The sequence below is a fragment of the Dermacentor albipictus genome, chromosome 7 (assembly GCF_038994185.2).
Source record: "Dermacentor albipictus isolate Rhodes 1998 colony chromosome 7, USDA_Dalb.pri_finalv2, whole genome shotgun sequence".
Classification (NCBI taxonomy): Eukaryota; Metazoa; Arthropoda; class Arachnida; order Ixodida; family Ixodidae; genus Dermacentor; species Dermacentor albipictus.
Window position 1 is genome coordinate 55,519,628 of NC_091827.1, and position 25,323 is coordinate 55,544,950.

Sequence of the window (25,323 nt, forward strand, 5' to 3'; positions counted from 1 at the left end):
AGCCCAACGAAACGTCAATCATATTTCAATGGGGACTTCTGAAGTCTCAATGGCATCTCAACTGTGCCACAACATGCTTTTCAATGCTGTGGCAATAATAACTCAACAACAAGTCAACAGAACTACCACAACGTTAGTTCAACGCAGAATCAATGGTAACTCAACAACCATTCAACTTATCGAACACAACGGGCCGTTTAAGCACAATGGACTTTCAATGGTAACTTAACACTTCTTCAACATTGAGGTACCCAATGGTGTTTCAATTCGATTTCAGTGGCCAATATTCAAGAGTGCTCAACACTCAACCCAACAATTCTCCAACATACTCTCAATAATTCCTCAATAAAAAACTCAACATTGACCAACAATATTTCAATGCCTTCTCAATAATTTTTTTGTACGGGTATTGGTATTTTTCGAAGATGGTGATGAGCGTCGAAGTCACCTCGGATTATTGTCAAGAAACCCGCCGTGGTTGCTCAGTGGCTATGGTGTTGGGCTGCTGAGCACGAGGTCGCGGGATCGAATCCTGGCCACGGCGGCCGCATTTCGATGGGGGCAAAATGCGAAAACACCCGCGTGCTTAGATTTAGGCACACGTTAAAGAACCCCAGGTGGTCAAAATTTCCGGAGTCCTCCACTACGGCGTGCCTCATAATCAGAAAGTGGTTTTGGCACCTAAAACCCCAAGTATTGAATATTATTGTCAAGAAGTGCGTGAAGATGATGGGACAAGAAAAGATGCGTGAGAGACAAGGAAGTATAATGTAAAGTTGGATTCCATATGACGCGAAGCTTTTCTCATTTGACGCGGTATAGTAGCAGTAGCGCATTACACACGCGCAGCCTGGTAGCAGTTGAGTGTTTGTGTCACGAAGACGAAGGTGATGTTGCAAGTACGACACGTACTCAAATGCATTTATCGATATCACTCGTTTGTCACAGCGAAATATAGAGACCCAGTTCAACACGTTTCTTGTTCGGCAAGCGACGCTACTAACGTGCTTTCACACAAGAAACGCCTGGGTGGAGGCAGACAGTAGGCAAAGATAGCTTCGCTTTACAAGTCCGCAGACAACAATGATGGAATCTGGGAGTACTATCCCAATCACCACATTTCCATACGGCAAATGGCAGCTACGCCCCCTCCTCCCTCACACACATACGCACAAAATAAAATAAAATGGTAAGCACACTGGTCTCTCCACTAATACCAGCTGAAGGAACGGATGTCTGTGTGCTGTGTGCGCTCTTTATTCTGCCGCAAACGGCCCTTCACGCAGCAAATTGACTAGCAGTTTCCTGTAACTCTACTGTGACCCGGCTAGAAGAGAGCACAGGAAGCGTTGTTTACCCGAAAGAAAAAGAAAACGGATTCAAGCTATTTCTAAGCAACGAACTAAGCAAACAAGCATGCCTTGGGAGCTGTCCGCCACGCAGACGCTAGCTATCGCAATATGAGAGCCCATTGTGAGTGGTATATTATCATTTCTTTTATTTGGAGAGCTCCCTTCAGTGGTAAACAAAGCGTGCACAGACCCACGGCAAACATCAGGGAAAGGCATTAGTGGCTGCGCATTGGCAAAGCGTTTCGAGACACCATCTCTTTCTTTCGAAGCAGATAGCAAGTGCAGTTTGTACCTTCATGCACCCAGCATCGGATACGGCTAATCGGTGTATCGCCCATCTCTGTACTGTGGTTTTTTAGCCATACGTTAAGTGCAGATGCATTCGCTGTAGCTTAAACGAGGCACCGTATAAGCGCTGTCCGAGCATAGAGCACGGTCGCTTCCAAGGTCGCCTACTCTACGCGCGGCTCAGAGCCCTATTGTTCTGACGGCCCGACTCGGCACTTTGAGGATTTGCCCTTACAGCTAAAGTATCTGCTTATGCATCCTCCTCACATCCGACATCGCAGCCTTGAGCGGCGCGTTACTATCAGCTCAACCTCATTCGGAAAGTCTTCTTCGATTCCTGTGGCAGGCAGACGAGACCGCAAGCTGTGTAGTGCACCTCCGTTCATACGGGACTCGTGAATATCGGTAAGCGCCGAAAGTTTTTTTCTTTTTATCATTTTCTTCTTTTTTTCACATTTCCTTTAAGCGGTGTTCAATTTCGCCGTAAATAGATCGTGTAGCTAGCTGCGTTTATCGCTGCATACGTACGGGAGGCTTCCAAACCACGATATTAGAACTATTGAGAAATACTATGTTCTGCAACCGGCCGCGATCAGCAAAACCCGTATATCTCCGATAATTCAAGCACGTTTTCATGCATTTGAGGTATACGAAATGCGCTTAGACTTACTATACCGACATGCTTTGCGCTGACTTTCTAGAGAGAACCCCCCCCCCCCCATAAAGAAGTTGTCGCGCAAAAGGAGGAGACAAAAGTGATGAGAATGTTTTCAGTATCAAGCAAAGGATAAGGGAAGAGATATAACCTAGCGACAGCAGTTGCAAAGTTCACATATAGATTTGGATCAAGTAAGAAATGTCGTAGTTTGCGTTCATTTATTTCTGCTCCATTTCCACTTATATTCGTTTTCACGTGTTTCTGTTTGTACTCCCGTAGATCACGAGCATGTACTAACAACTGCTAAATTGCAAGTACCGCAAGCGCGGCGGCAAAAGGGACGTCAATAGTTTTCCTGCGTGAGGTGTTGAAATAATGTCTAACTCATCGCAGACGCCTTCGCAGTAACTTAAATGAGGCATACCATAAGCGCTTTCCAAGCCTAGAGCAAGGCCACTTCCATGGTCGCCTATGTTACGCATGGCGCAGAACCATACTTTTTATTTATTTAATACATACTGCCAATATCAATATTGCAGGAGGGCAAAACAAAACAAGAAATACAATTACAAATAAAGTGTAAATACGGAGTTACAGATTTTATAAAATACTATTTCAGGTTGAGGGAGTAAAAATGATACAGTAAAAAAATTACGAGTAAACATACAGCCCATAATAAATACATTCAATAGTTGCCTTAGTACAAAATAAAAGTACTCAAGATTTTCACTATGGGTAGTACGTAAGTATCATCAAGTAAATTCAAAAATTTATACACTCGTCTAATCTATTCCATTCTCTAATTGCCTGTGGAAATATGAATATGCGAGACCGTTTCTGTTGAAACGGTATTCTTGTTAGCTTAGGGGATGTTTGTGGCATGATTGGATAGTTTCGCATTTAGATAGAAATGTTGAGATCTCAAGGTGCTTATGAAGGAGTTGGAACAGAATGCTGTGGCGTGCGAATTCAGCACGATTACTTAATGTTAGGAGTCCAGGCATTTCAATTAACTTTGAGGGTGCATTGAATAGACCATCTTTGTGGCAGGCAAACCTAACCCTCTTTCTCTGCACACCTTGCTGCTTGCTAATTTAATTGTTTGTGGCCGGGAACCAAACTACGTTTGAATATTCTAGTATAGGTCTAATAAAGGTACTGTAGGCTAAGAACTTTGTTTAGGTGGAGCAGGTCGGAGTCACCTTTTAAAGAAGAATAATCTGTTTAATGCTATGTTCAGACTACGTTCGTAAGGCGCCGATTTTTCGTAACATGCGTAAACGGAAGCGCAACAAGTGTATGCGTCTAGTTCAGACAGCGAACGTAAAGGTACCAACGTGCGCAATTCACGCGAAAATCGTGGGTGAGAGTGTTAAAGGGTCGGCAACATTTACGGCTGTGATATTACTACCCTTGCGACACAGCCAATGACCGATAAGCTTTCGGTTTTCAACAACCGGTGACGACACTTCCGTCCTCCCATCTGCAGACAGCTCCGCGCGCGGGAAGTGCTATTCCGCCATTCCGTGCGCACGATTAGGTAGGCTGTGTTCGTGAAAATTTGTGCAGTGCGCCATGCGAGACTGTTTTCAGTTCGTCTGGTTTATCTGCCGAGGAAATCGATGGCCGCAGATGCGCGCTCCGAACTTCGATGTATGGTCTCACCAGGTTTTCAAGGAAGCGGAACTGCTGGGGCGACATGCGCATGAAGTTATGAAACATCGCAGCGTCACCAACTCGAAGCTTGGCGAAAAGGTTGTTAAAATCGCCGTCCACGTCTCTGTCGAGAAATACTTGCCGCACCCAAACCCTTATGCTTCGCCTTTGTCGTCTTTGGGCGATTGAATACATGACTATAAGTTTGTTTTGAGCGTGAATTTCTTCGATCTCGGGCAGCGCTCCCATGTTGACAGGAGCCATAATGGACCGCTGGTGACGTCTATTCTGCAGCTCCAAATTTGATTGGCCTGTTGGAAAAGCCGTAATTTACGCAGCAGTAAATGTGAACAAAGGTGCCGGCTTAACTGCCATAACGTTTTTTACAGCCGTTACGTTCGACACGGCGAAAGAGCTGTTACACGCGTTACGACCGTAGTGTGAACATAGCTTAAGGCGGATGATGTAACATAGGTTACGTGTGCCTCCCATCAAAAGTCGCTTGAAATCACTATTCAAAAGTATTTTTTTTTTGCTTGGCTGCAGTTCCTTGCGTGTCGGCGATGGCGATGTCGGCGATGTCGGCGATGTATTTTGTTTACGTGTTATTGTTAGCAAAGGAGATTTTGTTACATTTAATGTTATCTGCCATTCCGCACACCATTCTGATACTGCTATTAAGGCATTGTTGAGTACAATAAGATCGGAGGGAGAGATAATTTTTTTATGAATGATGTAATCATCATCGAAAAGCTTGATGTTCGTTATATTAGATGAGGGTACATCGTTAATAAAAAGTTAAGAAGGATAAGATAGGAGCCAGGACGCTGCCCTGCGGCACTCCTGATGTAGCTTCTGTCCCTTGGGATTTCTGTTGATTTATTTTTACAAACTTGGTTTGGTTGGTTAAGTACGCGCTAATCCAGTCAGGTAAGTTGTCTTTACCTACTGTAACCTGTAATTTTTTTGTTAGTTTTTGATGTGATACCCGGTGAAATGCTTTAGGAAAGTAAAGTGATATAAGGTCAATCTGTTTTTCTTTCTCGATGGCCGAAGAGATGTCGTTTATGAATTGAATTAGTTGTGTAACTGTGGAAAGACCTTTACGACACCCGTGTTGAGATAGTGACAAAATGCGTTCTTTTACAAGGTGTGTAGTGATATGTTTCAGAATAATCTTCTGGAGTAAGTTGGCTATTGTGCTTGTTAATGACATTGGGCAAAAGTTGGTGACATCAACTTGACTGCCCGACTTGCGAAATGGTATCACCTGTGCCATCTTCCCCTGACAGGGCAAGGTAGAAGAAGTTAATAACATGTTGAAGATTATATGCAGATATTTGGCACTCATTCGGCGTAGTGGGTGAGAAACTAATTCGGTACGTTATCAGGCCCTGGTTGCTTTTTGATGTCCATATATAGCAAAAGGTTAAAAATGCCTGCTTCGGGTATGTGAAGATGTTCTATGTAGTTGGACCTACGAATCTGGACATGCGGTGGGATGCGTTGTCTGTGGGGAAAACTGAGTTAAAGTAATTATTAAACAAGTCAGCTCTGTGTCTACTTTTTTAGGGGGAAATTGTACTGTCTTTACAATTTTGTTCTGGCGGCTCGTCTCCCCACTCTGTGGATTTGCCCTTTAAGCGAAAGTCTCCGCCATTACATTCTCCTCACATCCGATGTCTCACCTTTGAACGGCGCATCAGTATCAGTTCCGTCTCGTTCGGAAAGACTTCTCCGTTGCCTCAGGCAGGCAGATGAGACCGCCAGCTGTTTGGTGTTCCTCCGTCCATACTGAACTCGTGAATTCCCGGTATGCGCTGAAAGTTTTCTTTTCTCAATTTTCTTTTTTTTACATTACTTCGGAGCAGTGTTCAAATTCGCCGAAAATATGTCGTGTAGCTAGCCACGTTCATCGCCGCATGCGTGCGGGAGACTCCGAAACTCCAATATAAGAACCATTTAGAAATACTATATTGTGCAACCTGCTGCGACTAGCAAAGCACGTATACCGCGGAAAATACAAGCATGTTTTCCAGCACTAGGATGGTCGGTTGCGACAGACAGAAGTTCGAATCCTCCCCCTTTCATTTATGAAAGTGGGAAACTAGAATTCATCTCCCAAAGCCCACTACATTTCCAGGCTTGGAGAGGCGCCTGACATCGGCGAAAACGCCAAAAGCAAGTGGGGCTATACTATTCCAGGTGCAACCAAATTAAGAAGACCCATTAAGCTTCAATAAGACACTCCCTTGCCAGAGCAGGAATTGGCCGCCGTGGTGCAAATATTCGGCCAATCTCTTGTAAATTGATCATTTGATTACTCAATGGCTCTCAGTCCCCAGCACCACCGTGTCACGTGGCCAAAGCGGTGGTGAAACCTGTAACGCAGCAGAGGGTGCTAAGAATCTCTGGATCCGGACTGGCCACCAATGGAAACTAACGCTTGCTACGTTTAATACCCGAACGCTCTCGAGTGAAGCTAGCCAGAATGATTCTTTGAGGAACTATCGGGCATTGTTTTGGACATCATTGGCCTTAGTGAAGTTAGAAGAAATAGTAAGGCTTATACAATGCTGACACATGGCCACGTCCTCTGCTATAGAGGATTACCAGGAAAGAATTAGTTCGGAGTAGGATTCCTAATCCATGAGGACATAGCGGGCGACATTGACGAATTCTACAGCATAACTGACAGGGTAGCAGTAGTCTTAATAAAGCTGAAAAGGACGTACAGAATAAAGGTATTACAAACCTACGTTCCAACCTCCAGTTACGGTTATAAAGAAAGAGAACAGTTTTGTGAATATCTTGAATTGAGGATGTGAAAAGTGCAAACTCAGTATACAGTAGTCCTGGGTGGCTTCAATACAATAGACGGGAAAAGGCAGGCTCGTGAACAAGCAATTGGCAACTATGGTGTGGATTCTAGCAGAACTCGAGGAGAGATGCATGTAGAATTCGCGGAAAAAAGTAAGCTGCGAATAACGAACACCTTCTACAGGAAGCGTTGTGAGAAAAGTGGACCTGGAAAAGCCCGAATGGTTAAACAAGGAATGAAATAGATTTCACACTTTCTGCCGATCCCAGCATAGTGCAAGACGTAGAAGTGTTAGGTAGAGTAAGGTGCAGTGATCATAGTTTAGTGAGGGCTAGTATATACCTCAACCTGAAGAGGGAAAGAGTAAAATTGGTCAAGAACAAATAGGCCAATCTAGACGCAGTAAGAGTAAACGCAGACCAATTCAGGTTGGCACTTGCAGACAAATATGCAGCCCTAGAACAGCAAGGTGAAGGTGACATACATGCAATGAGTGAAACCGCAACTAGGCTAGATTCAGAAGCAGCAATTGAAGTAGGAGGCGAGACAGTGCAAGTAGTAGGTAAGCTCTTCCAAGTAAAAAAGTGCCTAATATAGAAAAGACAAAGAATGAAAGTGTCAAACTGAAGAGATCAGATCGAATTCACAGAAGTGTCAAAACTAATGAAGAAGAAGAAAAGAAGGAATGGTCGAAAAAACGTGAGAAAGATTGTGGAAGCAGTAAAAAATGGACGTACCTAAAAACTGCGAGAAGGAAACTAGGCATCGGAAAAATCAAGATGTATGCACTGAAAGATACGCAGGGTAATATGGACAGCAATCTCGAAGATGTACTTAAAGCTGCGCAAGAATTCTATACTGATTTTTACATTACCCAAAGCAGCCACAATACCTCCATTCGAAGTAGTAATGAAAAAGTTACAGAGGATCCTTCTATGACTAGTGAAGTTAGAAGGGCCTTGCAAGGCATGAAACGGGGGAAAGCGGCAGGAGAAGATGGACTACCAGTCGATTTAATCAAAGATGGTGGAAACACAATGCTTGAGAAACTAGCGGCCCTTTATACGAACTGTCTATTGACTTCAAGGGTGCCAGAGAACTGGAAGAATTGCAACATTATCCTAATCCACAAAAAGGGAGACGTTAAGGAATCGAACAGTTAGGTTACTTCGAATATTGTATAAAACATTCGCCAAGGTAATCTCCAATAGAATAAGCGCAACACTGGACTTTAGTGAAACAAGGCAACAGGCAGGTTTCAGGAAGGGATACCCTACAATAAATCACATATCATCAATAAGATATGCTAGAATTGCTAAGCCAGCAACGATGCCCGTGACATTCTCAATATAGGTTAACTTTGCTTCGACTTGTTATGAATGAGATTGTGTTTATACAAGACGCTTCATGTAAAAAAAGAGCTTTTCTATCACCAACTTTCGCCGGGTTCAGCCCTTAAGCTGTCAACCAATCAGCAGATGCTATACTGCACCTTCGTCACTAAACAGTAAGCAAAATCACTTATGAATATTATTCACCATCTCCTTATGCAACTTTTCTTATAACGCCCTTTTTCCTTAAGAAGAAAGGATCAAAATACTTTTTTCTGCAGCGGGTGAACATTTTATGTTCAGCTGTGGCAGCTCAAAAAAAAAATGCAGCTGTTATGACGCGGTCGAAAACAAATTTGATCAATTTGTTAACGCGTCATCAGCAGGTTGAACGAGCGACCTGTGGTTTAGTAGAAATGCAGGCACTGCTTGGATGCACAAACATTTCACAGAAGAAAAGAGCTTTTTTTAACCTGCACGTCGAAACTGCTTTCTATTTCATTGCAGCTATCGGTCTCAGTTACATTCAATTTTTCACATGAATGTTACGAAGAAACAGCATCATGCAGTAGGCAAGTAAAAATATTATTTTACATGAAGGAATAGAGAGAAATTCCATCAAATGCAACGGCCGTAATAATGCAGAAACTGCCAGCCGGCATCTGAAACACATCGGGGCCAGATATTAATCCCTTGCTGGAAGTTGCACCGCTCGCGTTGATGCCGGTATCAGACATATCGCCGATTCTAGCCGCAACTACAGTGCCCACGACCTTCAAGCCCTGATTCCGCAATTCTGAAGCCAATGTTTCTTCTCGTTGCGCCATATTGCGCTTTTGAAGGAGAAGTTTCGGAATCCCACCTTGCGTTCACTTAATTGTGACGACACGCAAGCGCAGACGCGTCGAGAACACAGTTACGTTTGTTTGTATTGTGTTATTCATTGCTCCCCTCCTTATCATAATTCCATGATTGACACAGGCAATAGAATCGAACATCATCATCATCATCAGCCTGGTTACGCCCACTGCAGGGCAAAGGCCTCTCCCATACTTCTCCAACAACCCCGGTCAAGTACTAATTGTGGCCATGCCGTCCCTGCAAACTTCTTAATCTCATCCGCCCACCTAACCTTCTGCCGCCCCCTGCTACGCTTCCCTTCCCTTGGGATCCAGTCCGTAACCCTTAATGACCATCGGTTATCTTCCCTCCTCATTACATGTCCTGCCGATGCCCATTTCTTTCTCTTGATTTCAACTAAGATGTCATTACCTCGCGTTTGTTCCCTCACCCAATCTGCTCTTTTCTTATCCCTTAACGTTACACCTATCATTCTTCTTTCCATAGCTCGTTGCGTCGTCCTCAATTTGAGTAGAACCCTTTTCGTAAGCCTCCAGGTTTCTGCCCCGTAGGTCAGTACAAGACAGCACAAAATCTCAAACAAAGTTGTAGTGACTTGAAAAAGAAATCTTTATTCCTATTTGATGGGCGCGCCGATATCGCAGACAAGAAACATCGGCGGCGGCGCGCCGACGTCTCCAGGCGCACCTGTACTGACAGCATTAGCTGCGCCGCATTTAAGCGAACATCCGCATCCGCTACGCCGGGGCACGACCCCGCTTCAGGCATAGCATGCTCTCCCGTGCGGATGTTTCGGGTGTCCCTTCTTCTAGCTGTGCCTGCGCCCTGTGCGCAACAGATCCGTTTCTCTGAAGGCAGCTAACCGAGCGTTCCATGAATTGGACGTAAGCGCCGCTCTTGGACGGTGCTGACTTCCTCTGCTGGCAACCCGGATTTACAAAACCAACGGCTTCAACTGATAGCACTGGCTGCGTCGAATTTAGGCGCCCGTCCGCATCCGGCGCGCAGGGGCAAGATCCCGCTTCAGAGGTGTAGGGCTCACCCGTGCTCTTGTTTCAGGGTGGTTGCTTGAATTGCGTTACTTGTCTGAAAAGTAGGTGTCGTGCTCCGGTGAGTTGCTGGCCTTACTGAAGCATTGCAAAAACCTTTATTTATGCATACTTCGGCTGTGCGTACTTCTATGATCTTGAATCTAACGCTTGGCCAGATGTGCTGGATAACGTGCTCAAAACATTGCAACCTATTGAATCCGGCCCGCACGAGATTCGTAATGACTTGCGCGCACTAAAAAAAATGGCAGGCGTCAACTGATGTAGAGGTAATGCAATTGTCGAGTAGCCTTCGTGCTGGTAAAATCAATATTGTGTCAGTGAAAAGCTCCGTCACTGATACATCGCCGGCATCACTGCACATAAATAATGGCATTTCTACCCAGATAAAAACAATTGAATCGAAAATACACACAAAACGGACGCTTTCGGCGTCTGTTTTAACAATAACTTCACCGCCGTATAAAGGAATATATTCATAAAGGAATACAATTCGGGAGCACCAACACCCATCGAACTCAACTAGCCTTACGTGGTCCAAAATCAATGTTGCAACAATTGGTATTGCTAGGTTGCTTAGTAATCTCAAGATGCCAAGTTCTTCCGGCATGGATGATATGAACTCGCAAATATTTAAATGTGCACTACGTAACTTGTAGCACCGTCCTTTCTCGCTTGTTTCAACAGTCCCACTCAAAATGGGAAATTTTTTATCGCTGGAAGGTCGGTAAGGTTATATCGTTTTGAAGTCCGGTGATAGGCGCGCTATTAAGGATTACCGCCGAATATCACTAAAAACTGTTAGAACACATCATGTTTCCAAACGCAGCACTTCACTTGGAAAATAACTTCTTTTTTGAACATCAGCATGGCTTTAGAAAAGAACTATCATGTGAAACCCAGCTAGTCGAGTTTAGTGCATATATTTGTGTAAGCATGGATACGCGCCCGCACACAGATTACATCTTCATTGATTTTGCTAAGGCTTTAGATCACGTTGCTCATTGCCGTCTGATAGCTAAACTTTCATGCTTAAATGTCGATTATCTAACACTATCTGGAATTAGAGTTGTTTTTTTTTTTGTGATTCCGTAAGCAATTCAGGGTCCTCTTTAACGGCCTTTTAGGTATTAGCGAAGTAACATCTTGCGCATCACAAAGAAGCGTACTGGGACCATTACTTTATCTGATTCATATTAACGACTGTTATGTTGTTTCAATTGGCCTGTGCAATTTGCTGTAGCACCACAAGGTGTCGCTTTTACAACCATTGAAATAAACACGCTGCCGGCTGCTTGGGTCAGTCAGCATTCGCACTGAGACTCGTGCGTACGCTATCTGGGCAGAACGTGACGACTGGTGACCAGAGATAAAATCGGCAATTCCGGCGCGGCAGAAAGCGCCGGTGCCACTGGATTCAACAAGAACCTCGTCCGTGGGCAGGCTGGAAGCTTTCGACGCAAGCACAAGTGAGTGGCCGGAATATCACGAGCGTGTTTTCCTTTAGTTCGCTGCGAACAATATGACTGAGGATAAACGGAAGTAACTCAGGGGACCAACTGCAATGCATGCTCACTGACCTGGAGAGGCAAAGCAGAAGAGTGGGTCTAAAAATTAATCTGCAGAAAACTAAAGTAATGTTTAACAGTCTCGGAAGAGAACAGCAGTTTACAATAGGCAGCGAGGCACTGGAAGTCGTAAGGGAATACATCTACTTAGGGCAGGTAGTGACTGCGGATCCGGATCATGAGACAGAAATAATCAGAAGAATAAGAATGGGCTGGGGTGCGTTTGGCAGGCATTCTCAGATCATGAACAGCAGGTTGCCATTATCCCTCAAAAGAAAAGTGTATAATAGCTGTGTCTTACCAGTACTCACCTACGGGGCAGAAACCTGGAGGCTTACGAAAAGGGTTCTACTCAAATTGAGGACGACGCAACGAGCCATGGAAAGAAGAATGATAGGTGTAACGTTAAGGAATAAGAAAAGAGCAGATTGGGTGAGGGAACAAACGCGAGTTAATGACATCTTAGTTGAAATCAAGAAAAAGAAATGGGCATGGGCAGGACATGTAATGAGGAGGGAAGATAACCGATGGTCATTAAGGGTTACGGACTGGATTCCAAGGGAAGGGAAGCGTAGCAGGGGACGGCAGAAAGTTAGGTGGGCGGATGAGATTAAGAAATTTGCAGGGACGGCATGGCCACAATTAGTACATGACCGGGGTTGTTGGAGAAATATGGGAGAGGCCTTTGCCCTGCAGTGGGCGTAACCAGGCTGATGATGATGATGAAACGGAAGGCGGTATTTCTGGCAAGCTGCGGTGCAGCAACGCACTCGCTGCTACGGAATGTACACTATCGCCAACAAAGCAGAGCGATGAACACTCGCTGCTATCTTCATGGCCTTCGGCACACACTTCCGAGCCCAATGTTTCTGACGTAGTCGCAAGCTTCAAGTAATTTCCAAGGAAAAGGCAGGAAGGCGAGGCCGTCAGTAACTACGTAGCTGCACTTAACAAGCTTGTAGATGATTGCGCCTTTGGCGCAGTGCGTGAGCGGATTTCGCGCGATCAGATTGCCTGTGGAATTAATGACTCCGGAATGCAGACCCGCCTATTGGAAAGCGCAGAATTCTATCTGGAAACTGCAAAAAAAAAATAACTTGTGATGGCGATAGAAACCGCAAGAAATGATTAGCATATGCTATGCGCCTCGTCCATGTCTACGGATTTGGTACAGTTGACAAACTTCGTGAAACGGCCAACAAGGGAGGTGACCGAACAAAGGTGCGCCCGGTGCAATGGGAAGCACCAGGTCGACGTCGCGCTGCCGGGAACGAAACCTGCTTCAAATGCGGTCAGCGGGTCCACCCCGAAAGAGTACGCAAAGCATCTGCAACCAATGGAAGAAATGGGACAGGCTCCCGCTCCGTGCAGAACATGAATAACCTTCCAGAAACAGAGCCTAGACAAGGTGATGAACACACCTTTTGGTCACTTCGCGCTTCCGGACCAGAACCAATGAAAATTGAATGTCTTGTAAACAGTGTGCCGCTAGTGATGGAACTGGATATCGGGGCCAGTGTTTCAATAATAAGCGGTTTAAAACTTGCCGTTCTTTTTCTATGGAAGCCGTTAGAACATACTGACGAGAGGCTCAAAAGCTATTCTGGGGAGCTCTCGGCCGTGTTGGGAAAGATCACGGCAACATTAAAGATGGGCATGCGCGAGGCAACGATGCCGTTGTTAGTTGTGAGCGGAACGTGCCCGACATTTTTCGGTAAGAACTGTATGGAAGCGTTCGGTATTATCATTGCGAAACCGTTGCCTACGCGTGGAGAAGCCTGGCCACAGCTGGGCGAAACTACAGCCACTTCAATAAGGAAGCCTTGGCAGTTGTGTTCGGAGTGGCACGTTTCAAACAGTATCTTTGGGGCGGCCCTTCGAAATAGCAACCGATTACAAGCCACTTTTGGGCCTTCTCGCATAAGATAAGTTGATTCCAGAGTCTTCCTCACCTCGACTACTCCGCTGGGCACTCTTCCTGTCAGGCTATGATTACGTGTTGAAGTACAGACCAGGTGGCCACATTCCGCACGCTGATGCACTGATCCGGCTCCCTCTTCCAACAGCTGAGCTGCACGTCGAGAAATCACCGGACATCTTTATGCTCCAAGGGTGTTACCCCAGAGTGTTGTCAGCGCAAGCTATTGCAGCCGCTACGAGCGAAAACCCGTGGCTGTCACATCTTCGCGAAGCGCTATGGGCTGGTAAGGGAATCCCCCGGGAAACACCGTGGAAAGGGTACGTCACTCTCCTTCATGAAATGAGTGTTCAGAGCGACTGCATTCAGCTAGGAAGCAAGGTGGTTGTGCCCGCGTCCTTGCAGACCGAGGTACTACGACTACTGCATGAAGGGCATCCGGAAATTGTGAAAATGAAGGCAGTGACCCGTAGCCACATCTGGTGGCCAGCCATGGAAGATGACGTCATGTCATGAAGCCATTGCCGTTCCCTGAGAGGCCATCATCCCAGATTCATGTAGACTATGCTGGACCACTCAGCAATGCTTAGTTATGCATAGCAGTCGACGCATAACCGAAATAGATAGAAGTGTTCCCCGTATGCTAACCGTCGGCTGCAGCCACCATTGACTGCCTCCGAAAAATGTTCGCTGCGCATGGACTCCCTGATATGGTCGTATCCGGCAATGGCCCAGCGTTTGCTAGTGAAGAATACAATATCTTCTTGCGTAGAAACTGCATCCGACAAATTTTTGTGCCGCCGTACCACCCATCCTCTAATGGAGCAGCCGAGCGTCTGGTTCAGAACATTAGGTAGAAGCTAAAGAAAGAGGAATTGAGGGATGATTTGCACGTCCAGATGGCGAGAATTTTGCTTGCATACCAGACAACGCCTCATGAAATAACCAGGTGCAGTCCCGCTGAGGTTCTCATGGGCCGGAAACTGAAAACGGCGCTGGTTTACTACGGCCTGGTTTTCAGACTAGTGACGTCCCAACAGATCTCTCAGAGGATCGCCAGCAGCCGTACTAACGCCAGCAGGAACCACTGTTCTTGCTCGCAATTTTCATCCAGGTTCTGTCTGGGTACTGGCAACGGTGAAGCGGACAAAGGATTTGTGTCAGTGCTAAGGCTACCAGATGGCCGCCAGGGGACAAGGCACCACCGTCAAGCGCGGTCATGTCAGAATATCCTGGGGGGCCCCAGACAAACCCTCCGGATGTTCCAAGCGCGGAGCCGGCTGTGCGTTTGGGTACTGAGGGTGCCGCCGCGGCCGACGCCCCAGTTAGGGCCGCCAGCACCACTGAAACTACGAGAGCTTAGTCTAGTGAATTGAATGGCACATGTATCCAGTGATTCGGATAGTTGGGCCAGTGCCTTGTAGGACCCCTCGAAGCCAGCGGTCTACCCTGATGCCCCAAAGACAGCGGTTCCCCCTCAGACTCCCCTTCACCGCAGCTCATGCGTGCGGAAAGCAGTTATGCGATATGTGCCCCACTAATCAAACTGAACCCTGTGTATGCGCATTATAGTGCTTGTTCTGTTGTTTTTTTGTTTTCATCGTTTCTTAAAGGAGGAAGGAATGCTACCTTGTTGCCATCGGTCTGCGTAAATTACTGTGCCGCCACGAGGTGGCGCTTTTACAACCGTTGACATAAACGCGCTGCCGGCCAGTTAGCCCAGTCAGCATTCGCACCGAGCCTTGTGCGTACGCCATCTGAACAGAATATGACAACGACCTGCCATCCGAAATAACATCATCCATTCGCTCGTTCGCAGACGACTACGTGATCTGTCGTAAAATCTGCTTCCCTTTTGATCAAGTCGCGCTTCAACGAGATCTTGACCGTATTACTTCTAAGTGGTTCTCTTCTGGGCAGATGACGCTCTAGCGCCCACCGACACCACTACGGGCGTGCGCTAAAGGTCGGCGCCCTCTGTCGGCAATGCAAATAGCTTAGGAAAGTAAAGCGGGCAGTGCGTGCGCGGCGCACGCACTGCACGCGCTAGTGCTACGAAGTGATTCTGCCGCGAGCACGCGCCAGTGCGTTCTAAGAGCCTGCTACGTTGGTGCTCTGGTCCTGGTGGTCCACTGCAACCTCTCGGATCGCGACAACCCTGAACACGCAATTATACAAACGAATAACATGTTCCCCCAAAATACATTTCCGGCTTTCGTTCACGCGCTCGATAAGAACCCCGTTACACGGATCAACTCGTACACGTACCTCGGCATTATCCTTCCCCCTAATTTGTCATGCTCTGCGCGCATTGAAAAAGTAACTGCTAAAGCTTCAGGTACGCTCCGTTATCTTACACTTAGCCTTCGCAGTACTCTTGCCCTTACTAGACAAGTCGCATATCAGACATTCGCAAGGCCTCAACTCGAATGGCCGGCCCATATCTACTCACCTCAAAGCTTACCTAATCAAGATTCTCGAGTTAGTTCGGAACCGCACCACCTGCTTTATTGTTAGAGAGTATCACAGCGACTATACCGTGACTAGCATTAAGTCTTTTTTATCCCTCTCGTATCTTTATCTAAGAAGAACCGAACAACTGAATTGACTGTTTCATAATATTATCCATGATACGCACCCACCCACCCGGCGTCGCCTTGTACTCCGGGCGGCCCGGGCTGCCGCGCCCGCCCGGCCCGGCCGCTGCGTATTGAAAGCCATCTGCAAACGGGTACTGAGTCGGCGCAGAGCTGTGCTTTCGCGGAGTACTTCGCTATCGTGAGAGCGGCCGCAGGAAGGTCAATTCGCTTGCTGCTGCTGCCGCGCTTCCTCGCAGCAGCGTTTTCCCAGCGTTTTCCCAGCGTTTTGACAGCGTTTTGACATTTCCCGTGGTGATGGAGTGAAATGTGTTCATGTTTGCTTGTGCGCGCGTGACACCCTGCCTGTTAATTTAGTTAGTATGCCTGTGTTTACTGCAAATTTACAGGGGCGACAACACTACTGTACTTACTTCATATAGCTGTGCTCTAATTTTCAATTGCAATAGATGCTTCGCCTTTCGCTGCGAAACTGCTACTTTTCATTCTTTTTGGTTAATTACCTGTATCCTCTCCTTATGCAATACTCCTTCGGGAGCCTGGGAGGTAAATGAATGAACTGCGTCAGCGACACATCATTAATGAATCTCTTCGTATCTAGCATGTTCATTGGCGTTTTTCTTGTTTTGCGTCTTATCGAAGTTTAGCGCTGTTCACGTCTCTAAAAGTGCACGCCTTACGTGCACGTCTATTTCTACTCTTGACGGTGACTGCAACAAGGGAGCCATTAGCAGTGAACGTTCCCTACTAGGTATGCGGTGTGCTCCAGGGCAACAACGTGTCCCGAGCGACAGCGCTACCTAGCCCTAGCCGATAATCATGGTTGGATTTTTTAAATTAACAGTCGAAATTAACATTGGTTGTTGCAAGCAACCTACAAGTGTCAAAAAGGTGTACTTCTATTAGAAGATGACGTGGTTTCCCTTTGCTAAGTCTGAATGCAAGTTTTCAAAGCCTCTGTAAACAAGCACACTCATTATGTTCTGTGGGCTCTTGCTCGTGTCAAACAAGTGCCTCTCTACGCAATGTCAAGTACTTCCTGGCCAAAGAGAGAGAGGAAGAGAGAAAGAAGGAATAAAGGAGGCAGGGATGATAAATACAATGGCATCTGGTTGGCTACCTGCATTAAGGGAAGAAAAAAAGGAAAGGAGGGAAGGAATTCTTGAATGGATACAAGTGCGCGGACAGCACCACTCAATCAAGGGCGCTATCGAACGCCAGAGCAATTAACAATAAAGTAGAATAAGTGCCTTAACTGTCTCAGTAGTGTCTTCAGACTCAGTGCAGGACCATCTACATTTCAAGATCACAAAGATGCGAGACACATGCAAGTGAAATAAGCGCTGGTGCTACGTTTTTCTTCGTACTACAGTGCAGGCGAGAATAAGTGACAATTCGCCTATCTTAGAATTATATCAAACAAAAGACAACATTTAAAGTATACGAGTCTGGTAAGTATTGAAAAGAATTTCCTGCACATATCAGATACTGCGGCAGAAGAAAACGGGAAGCAGCTGTTCTTAGCAATGTTAACGAAGACTACAAATAGTTCCACTGGGCCACTGCCCTGTCTTCTAATTAGACGTTTAATTCAGTTTGTACAGACATTGTTCTTTCTCGTACCGAGTGTGAGACAACAGACAGGCCAGCACTAAGCGCGAATGCCATGGGCGCTTTTCAAGTGAGAAGGCTAAAGGTCATTGAGCCCACATATATTCGTCACAAGCAGTTAAAAGAATCAAGCTACGAAAGCGACATTTTGCAAGATAGTTAAATAAAACAGAAAACTGCTCTCTTTTCTGCTTTTTTAGCTTTGAGTTTTAATGTTTTTACGCGTTGTAGTGTAGTAGAAAGACAATGACGCTATTTCTCCAGAATCTTCTCGGCAGCGTTCTGTGCTTCAGCGCCAACATTTCTCAACGCAGGATTTTTCTACCATGGCTCGTGACCACGCCTACCGAGATGTTTGTGGACTGCATCTGAGCTACATATTCCAGGAACCAGTCATAAAAGAAGCACTCGCATACAAGCCCAAGCCTGATGACGTTTTTATCGTGTCATTTCCAAAGTGTGGGAGTACATGGATGCAGCAAATTGTCTATGCGATTTACCACGACGGCTCCAAACCCAAGGTTTGTTTGCGATTAACCTAGAATTAAATTATGTGTGGCCAGACAATCGAGCGTGCTAATGCATTGCGAGCCATGACATACCCAGGATGCGTTGGCACTTGTGTTGCGGTCACTAGCATTAGCAACGAAAATATCTGGTCTCACAGCGAAATCTTTGACATTACTGTGATTTTCCCTGAACCTATAAGGTCAATATATCTGCACCGCGCTGTATTTTTCAGCAGTCCAATGGCGTTCTGTTTTAGAGCACAGGTCTTAGGCACCCGTTCGTGCACCGAACGTCCGAATCGGCGGTGTTACCGAGCGAGCGAGCGAGCGCAGCGAAAGATGAAAGAGAGAACGCGAAGCAGGGGATGAAGGACGCGAGTCGCGAACGGTAGAGACCAATGAGAGCGGCGCCTTCAGTGAAGTGAGCGCGGGAAACTGGTGTCATGCGGACCCGCCCGACCGCGCGATGCGTACTCGTATCTGGTCTGAGCTGGACCACTCGTTTCGCACTATCGGCATCTCGCATAAGCTCTCGCTTTCGCTCGTTTGGTTTGCTTGGTTTGGCCTCGTTCGCACTTGTTTCAATTGTCATGGTTCGCGATTGTTTTGTAATCTGGGGCGCTATGACGTGAAACTGTTGCAATATATTTTTATTCCAATCATCTGACGTCAAATTTAGGTAACCGCCAACGCAAGCATAGGGCGGTGACCGGCAGCGTTGCCTGAATAGCCCAATCAAACGCTCTCTTTGTTTGATTGGGCTATTGTTTGCGGTATTGGTCGTTAGGTCACGTTTGTTTGCGTTCAAGACGACTAACATTGCCTATATTGAGCGGTTGTTATCTAACTGGCGGCCAAAAAAGTAGGAGCACGTTCAGGTGGAGAGGGTTTCGATGGGTCCGAGCCAGTACACTGATTATAAATAACCGGACGAAGAGGGTTGTGCCGGTGTCTGCGATTGGTCCGCTTTCCCTCACTCAGCAAGCGGTGGCTGGTAGAGAATTGTGGTGGCATGCAAAGGAACGTTTAGAATGACACTAAAACGGATCCTTACCAAAGAAGAGTTGGCCGCGCGAGGTCGTAAACGTGTCCAAATTGCTCGATAAATTTATATGGCCATGCAAAAAGTTTTGTTATGAGTGAGTAGCCAGTGCCTCAGCGATCGGCGGCAGCCATCTTCTCTTCCTTTCGGAACGGGGCAGTGTCGGGCTATTCAGAAAGAAATCTAGTTTAATTCGGTATATTAATGCATCTATAACACGTACACGTTATTTTGGCGCAATGAGATTTCGCTGTTTTGTGACGTCGAGTTTCAGACAAGTGATTTGGGTGCAGCCCGAAACCTTTTCACCAGTAGCAGAGGATGAATGGCGAGAAAGCGTCGAATCGGAAATAATTATTTTTCTTTTGTTCAGTCGAATCACGCATAATCAGTGTGTATATGTCATATTAGACTGGGAGCTATCCCGGCATTTGTGACGACGCGTGACAGAAAGGCGAAACGGGGAAGGGGTGGTCCAAAAATCTTTTTGACCAATTGTGGAGGGCTCATTGCAGGGGCTATATAACGTACAATTATTCCAATATGTTTTTATAGTAACCTCCTGATGTCAAATGTGCGTAACCGTTGACGCAACCAGAGGGCGTTAACCCGCAGGGTTGTCTGAACAGACCAATCAAATGCTCTCTTCGTTCGTAGGAGGTCACTTTTGGTTGCTTGAAAAACGAATAACGTTGCCTACTCTGAGTGGCTTGTCTTATGTAATTGGCTGACACGATGCGAGGAGCACGCTCAAGTGGAAACGGATTCGGTGGGGCCGACCCAGTGCACTGAAAATTGATAACCGGATGAAGAGGCTGGCGTCGCCGTCTGCGATTGGTCCGCTTTCCCTTACTTAGCTTGTGGTGGCTGGTCGAAAATTGCGGTGGCATACAACGGAAGTTAAAGAATGCCGCTAAAATGGATCTTCAGCAAGGAAGAGTTGGCAGAGCGAGGTGGTAAACAAGCCGAAAGTGCTCTAAAACGTTACGCTGCCAAGTCAAATCCTTTATTACACGTAAATAAACCCATGCTCTCCGGCAGGTGCGCGTAGCCAGGGCCTGAGTGATCGGCAGCAGCCATGTTTTATGCCTTTCGGACGAAAATTCAGTTTTGTTCGGCACATTAATACATCTTTAATGCGTACACGTCATTGACATTGTGAGTTTTTGCAGTTTTGTGGCGTTGCGCAACAGGCAGGTGAAGCGAATGCAACCCGAAAAATTTTGACCAATAGCCGAGGACTGATTACGAAATTTTGTCGAATCAGAAATAGCTATTTTCCTTTTGTTCGGTCCAATCAGGCATAATCAGAGTGTAGAAGTCATATCATATCGTGGTTTTCGTGACGTCGCGTGACAAACAGAAGTGGGGTGGTCTAAGAAAGATTTTGACCAATCGAGGAGGGCTGATTGCAGATTTCGAATAGAAAAGTTTGGAATAGCTTTATGTTATATCGCCCCTGGTTGTATGCTCGACACGAATTGTGTAGCACTTTCTGGAAGCCACGAGGCACGAGCGGTTGCACTGTAGCCATCGAGGAGAGCACAAACATTCGCTTTTGGTTGACGCGCTCTGATTCATCTCCTCAGAAGCGTCTTGTAATATTCAAGAGTGACAACCGCACTACGCCAACAGAAAAGGGAGCTCAGAATTCCATCGGGAATTTCAACTGTTACAATATTTTAATATAAAATTAAAAAGCAGAAGGTAAATATAAGTGAACGAAAAGGCAACTTGCCGTGGGTCGGAGTGGAACGAGCATAGTTTCCTTGACGCGCGTTAGTTGCTACACACTGCGCTACGGTGACACCTGGCTTAGCGTCGATTTTCTTCGGTGCTTTTGTATGCACGCAGAACATAGCACTGAGTTTGTTAGCCAGCGGCACTCGCGACAATGTCGGCGGATGTGGAAGAGGCTTCCAACTATGGGCGTCAGGTACAACGTGAGTTTGGAAGGTCACGCAGCTGGCCAGTCAAGTCTCGTGCGCTGCCTTACGGCATCAATATACGGCGCTTCCTGTGATTGCAGCTAACAAACGTTGAGGCCGTCGGTTTCTTTTATTCTTCTTCCTAAATATTTAAGAATGCGACTAGGCTGATTGCTCTGCTTCAGCGCTACGCAAGCAACGGCATTTGTGGTCAAAAAAGAAAGAAGAACGGAATAGGCAGCACAAATGCCCTCACAACAAATGTCATACTCCTTCCTCTTTTATTGGTGTCTTCTAGCGTAGACCTTTCAAGACTATAGTATTTTACGGAAGGCTCAGCTACCTATCTTCTATGACATATAATTCACATCGAAAACAATCTAAATTCCGTGAAGCTTGTTCTAGTTAGTGGATAGATGCAGTTTAGTGGAAGACCTTAACACAGCCTCATCACCCCTAACTGTTAGCTGTCTGCGTCACCAGGACAAAGATGGTGTAGGTTCGTAGTAGGAAGATCGTTGATGACAGGTGTAGGCAATATAACATAGAAAAAAGTATACGCTCGAGGATCTCACGGTGCCACTTTCTTGCTTTTCTGCCTATACAGTCTTCGTGAACTTTCTCTTGAATAAAGCGAATCCTTTTTTTCGCTCCTCTCCGGCGATTGTCTTTTGTCATTGTTTCATCGCAGGGTGTATTTTTGTTTCTATGTATACAACTTTGAGCACTGCCTAGCATTGGGGAGCAAAGCGTCATCGCTTGTGGCGATGAGGCTTTGCTTATATCATGTCATTCTGCTGCTACCCGCCTAACGTAAACGATTATTAAAGGGAAAAAAAGAGCGTTCCGGTCCATGACGAATTTTTCTTCAACTCTGAGGCTTTTCTTTCGAGAAACCCGCACGGGTTTCCTTTGTAGGATTTGCTGCGAACGGGTGGATGTCTGTTTTTCTCTTTATTAATTATTTCCCTCCACCTTGCGGGTTTCTGCAGAACTACTACGTCTAACGCAAACGATGTTCGCGTGGCTTCGATTCCAACATTGCGTTATTTCGTCAGGTTTTTATTGTGCGTTTTTTTTTTGCTTTGCACGCCCTGTCACAGGTGGCAGGATACTTGTTGTCTACCAGTGTGTCGTTGGAGGGCGTTTTTAACTTATTCGTAAAATAACGCTGATTTAGTGAAAATGTTGGGTCAAGCAGCACCTAATATTTGCTCACTTTAGTTAAGTGCTAACTTGCTATGCAGATACACGATTTCCTATGTTCCAAAATGTTCGCTTCTACTTTTTTAGCAGGCTTGAAGTTGATTTCCCCTATGCGGCCAGTGCTTCATTTGTGCGGATACTCAACTTACACTACACTCAACATTTCCGACAACAGTTAGCGCTAATACAGGCAGGTGGCTCTATTTCTGTGGCGCTAGTCTGACATAACAAAACGAAGGCTTCATTTTTCATGTATATAACATTCAACTTGCAATATTCGCAGAATCTTCGAGACTTAATGGAGAACACGCCCTTCCTAGAGGCTCAAGGACTCAAAGCCGTCGAGAACATGCCACGACCTGGTGCAATCAAGACTCACCTGCCGTTTCATCGCGTACCTTACTCACCGCAAGCGAAGTACATATTCGTGGCCCGAAACCCATATGACTGCTGCGTTTCTTTCTACCACCACACCAGAGCGTTTCCGGCGTACCGCTTTGCCGATGGATCATTCGACGAGTTTTTGAGTCTATTTCTACAAGGGAGAGTAGACTACGGCGACTACTTTGACCAGTTACTGTCTTGGTACAATCATGTGCACGACGAGAACGTCCTCTTCATAACCTACGAGAAACTTAAAGTGGACCCTAGCGCTGCAGTTATCAAGATCGCTGACTTCCTGGGAGACAAGTACGGCAACAAACTCCGCAAGCAGCCGGAGGTGTTAGAAAGGATCTTGGACACAATAAGTGTGAAAACCATGATGGGTTTGAACGTCCAGCTTAGAAGGTGGACCGAAGAGGTGGCCGAGATGACCGCCCTTGGGGGCAAGTGCAAGCCTCTCAACGATGAGGCTGCTGATGATTTAATGAAACCGATGACCGGAGACTTTGTGCGGAAGGCCATCGTTGGCGACTGGAAAAATCACTTCAGTGCAGAGCAGATAGAGCGAATGAAGGAAAGAATAGCTTTGAAAATCCAGGAAAGCACCGTTATGAGCCTCTGGGAGGACGTCGAACTTCCATGAAACTGAAAGTGTCTCAAATTCACTCGCCATCTTTTTCTTTTTTTTATGCTGGTTCCATAATATCCTAGGTCACACTGGTGTTTTGGAGGACCACGCATCTTCTGAACAATATTTATGTAGTGACTCTGACATCACTGCTACATATTTGCAATAACAAAGAGTAAGCTTTTATTGAGTATTTTGGTGAGTTAACTGTAGGTTAATGAATGCACGCAAATAGTAATCATTTATGTTACATAGATATAAAATGCCTTCAATATGCCATATCTGAGTACCTGATAGTGTTCGAAAAACAAAGATCGATTTCACAATATAATGGTCTGTAAGATGCCCGACTTGTATTGAAAGAGGATAAATTGAAATTAACCTAGGACGGCTAAAGTACTCATGTCATTCCTTGCTGATTTCCATGTTTTCCTTTCTTTTTTCTCTGGCAAATTGCATAGACTCATTATCAATATCAATAAAATGTCTTAAAGCAGTGATATATTTTCGGCGATAATAATCAATAAATGAATTCGTAAACATCGTTTTCCTATTGTTACTGTGTTCGTTATTTCGGAAACAATGGCCAACCCAATGACCAAGCATCGTCTCTGTACTTCAGAGGACCTAAGATTGCTAGAACTGCTGATCACAACCACTACATTCTTTTAGGAAAGCCCAGCAGATGAAAAGTTATCTCGCCGAGTAAAACACAATAGTGTTGAACGCTGGGCAGAAGTACCGGCGCGTGTTCTTTCAGTCTACATCTGAATCGGTCGTCTACCTAATCTTTGGGATGTCGCTGTTCTCGGCTCCTAATAAAGGTTAGCTACCTCACGTAATGAAAGCCGTGCCCAAAGTGCCGCTCCCAGTGTAATGATGTAGTTGGCCACCCTCAGAACACTACTATACGGCACCAACCTTGAATGATTGGTTCGACACTTGCTTGTGCACGTACATGCCCACATGATATATATATATATATATATATATATATATATATATATATATATATAATGTGTGTGTGTATGTAAGCATACGCCTAGTATGATGGGATGCATCGGCACACCCGTCGTTTTGTAGACCACGTGTTCAAGAGGCCTCGCCCGGCCGAAGCAACGAATTTTCGGTGCTTCGTTCCAAGGTGCACCAACTCATCAACGCTTGCAGGAAAGCGTGCAGTTATGTACTATCTTCAGAGCGAACCTCGCCTTGGCACCGTTAGTGATGGTTATTACGAACGGCCGGATATATACAAGAGTCGACAATATCTCGGCGTTCAGTTACACATTTCCTCCACCTATACTGCGCATTCACCTCCTACACAGTGCTCGTTCGTGGTAGCCAAACCATCAAGTCGGCGAGTCCGAGCAGCAGCTGGAATAATTCTTCGGTGACATTGACGCGAGTGAGCCTTAAGTTCAGCCAGCATATGCGGTCGGTTGCTAAAAGCCCATCTAAAGAAAACATGTAATAGTGTATATATATCCGCTACCGAACGACCAACGTGCTTCAATTTTATACCCTTGTGTATTGAAAGAAGTCGCTACTAGATTATGCATAGCTTCTGTGCACAGATAGTGCTGTTTTCACGCCACACATAGCACAATTAGAGCTAAATTTTGCCCCTTGGGCGTGGGTGGGGGAGGGGGTGGTTCTATTACTCGCATGCTTGCTCGCTCGTTTGTTTATTTGTTTGTTGGGGTTATTAGGTTACAATGACAATGATCATCGATGCTTTCTGCTCAATTTCTTAACGTGTTCTCAAGAAAGAAACATTCTATTCGGACTGGTCTATTTTATTTTCTCATGAATACAGAAACGTCCTTCTAAATTATGGCGATACCACGCACTCGCTCCAGTAACGAATAAAATGCGAGATACGCGCTTCCTTCAGGATGTGCTCCGCTCTCTCA

General features: G+C 45.8%; 1 protein-coding gene across 3 annotated transcripts; it reads left to right on the forward strand.

Annotated features, from left to right (window-relative positions):
- The first annotated feature begins 1,893 nt into the window (after nucleotides 1-1,893).
- Nucleotides 1,894-23,954, forward strand: LOC135906805 (sulfotransferase ssu-1-like). Of its 3 annotated transcripts, none has more exons than XM_065438401.1 (3): nucleotides 1,894-2,045; nucleotides 18,025-18,231; nucleotides 22,679-23,954. In XM_065438401.1, exons 2-3 carry the CDS (start codon nucleotides 18,037-18,039, stop codon nucleotides 23,420-23,422), a joined length of 939 nt encoding a protein of 312 aa, XP_065294473.1. In that variant the 5' UTR covers nucleotides 1,894-2,045; nucleotides 18,025-18,036; the 3' UTR covers nucleotides 23,423-23,954. The 3 variants fall into 3 exon arrangements, with proteins under 3 accessions (XP_065294473.1, XP_065294472.1, XP_065294474.2); XM_065438400.1 differs by lacking the exon at nucleotides 1,894-2,045 and adding an exon at nucleotides 11,309-11,485; XM_065438402.2 differs by lacking the exon at nucleotides 1,894-2,045 and adding an exon at nucleotides 22,483-22,585 and having other exon boundaries at nucleotides 18,092-18,231.
- Nucleotides 23,955-25,323: the final 1,369 nt, after the last annotated feature.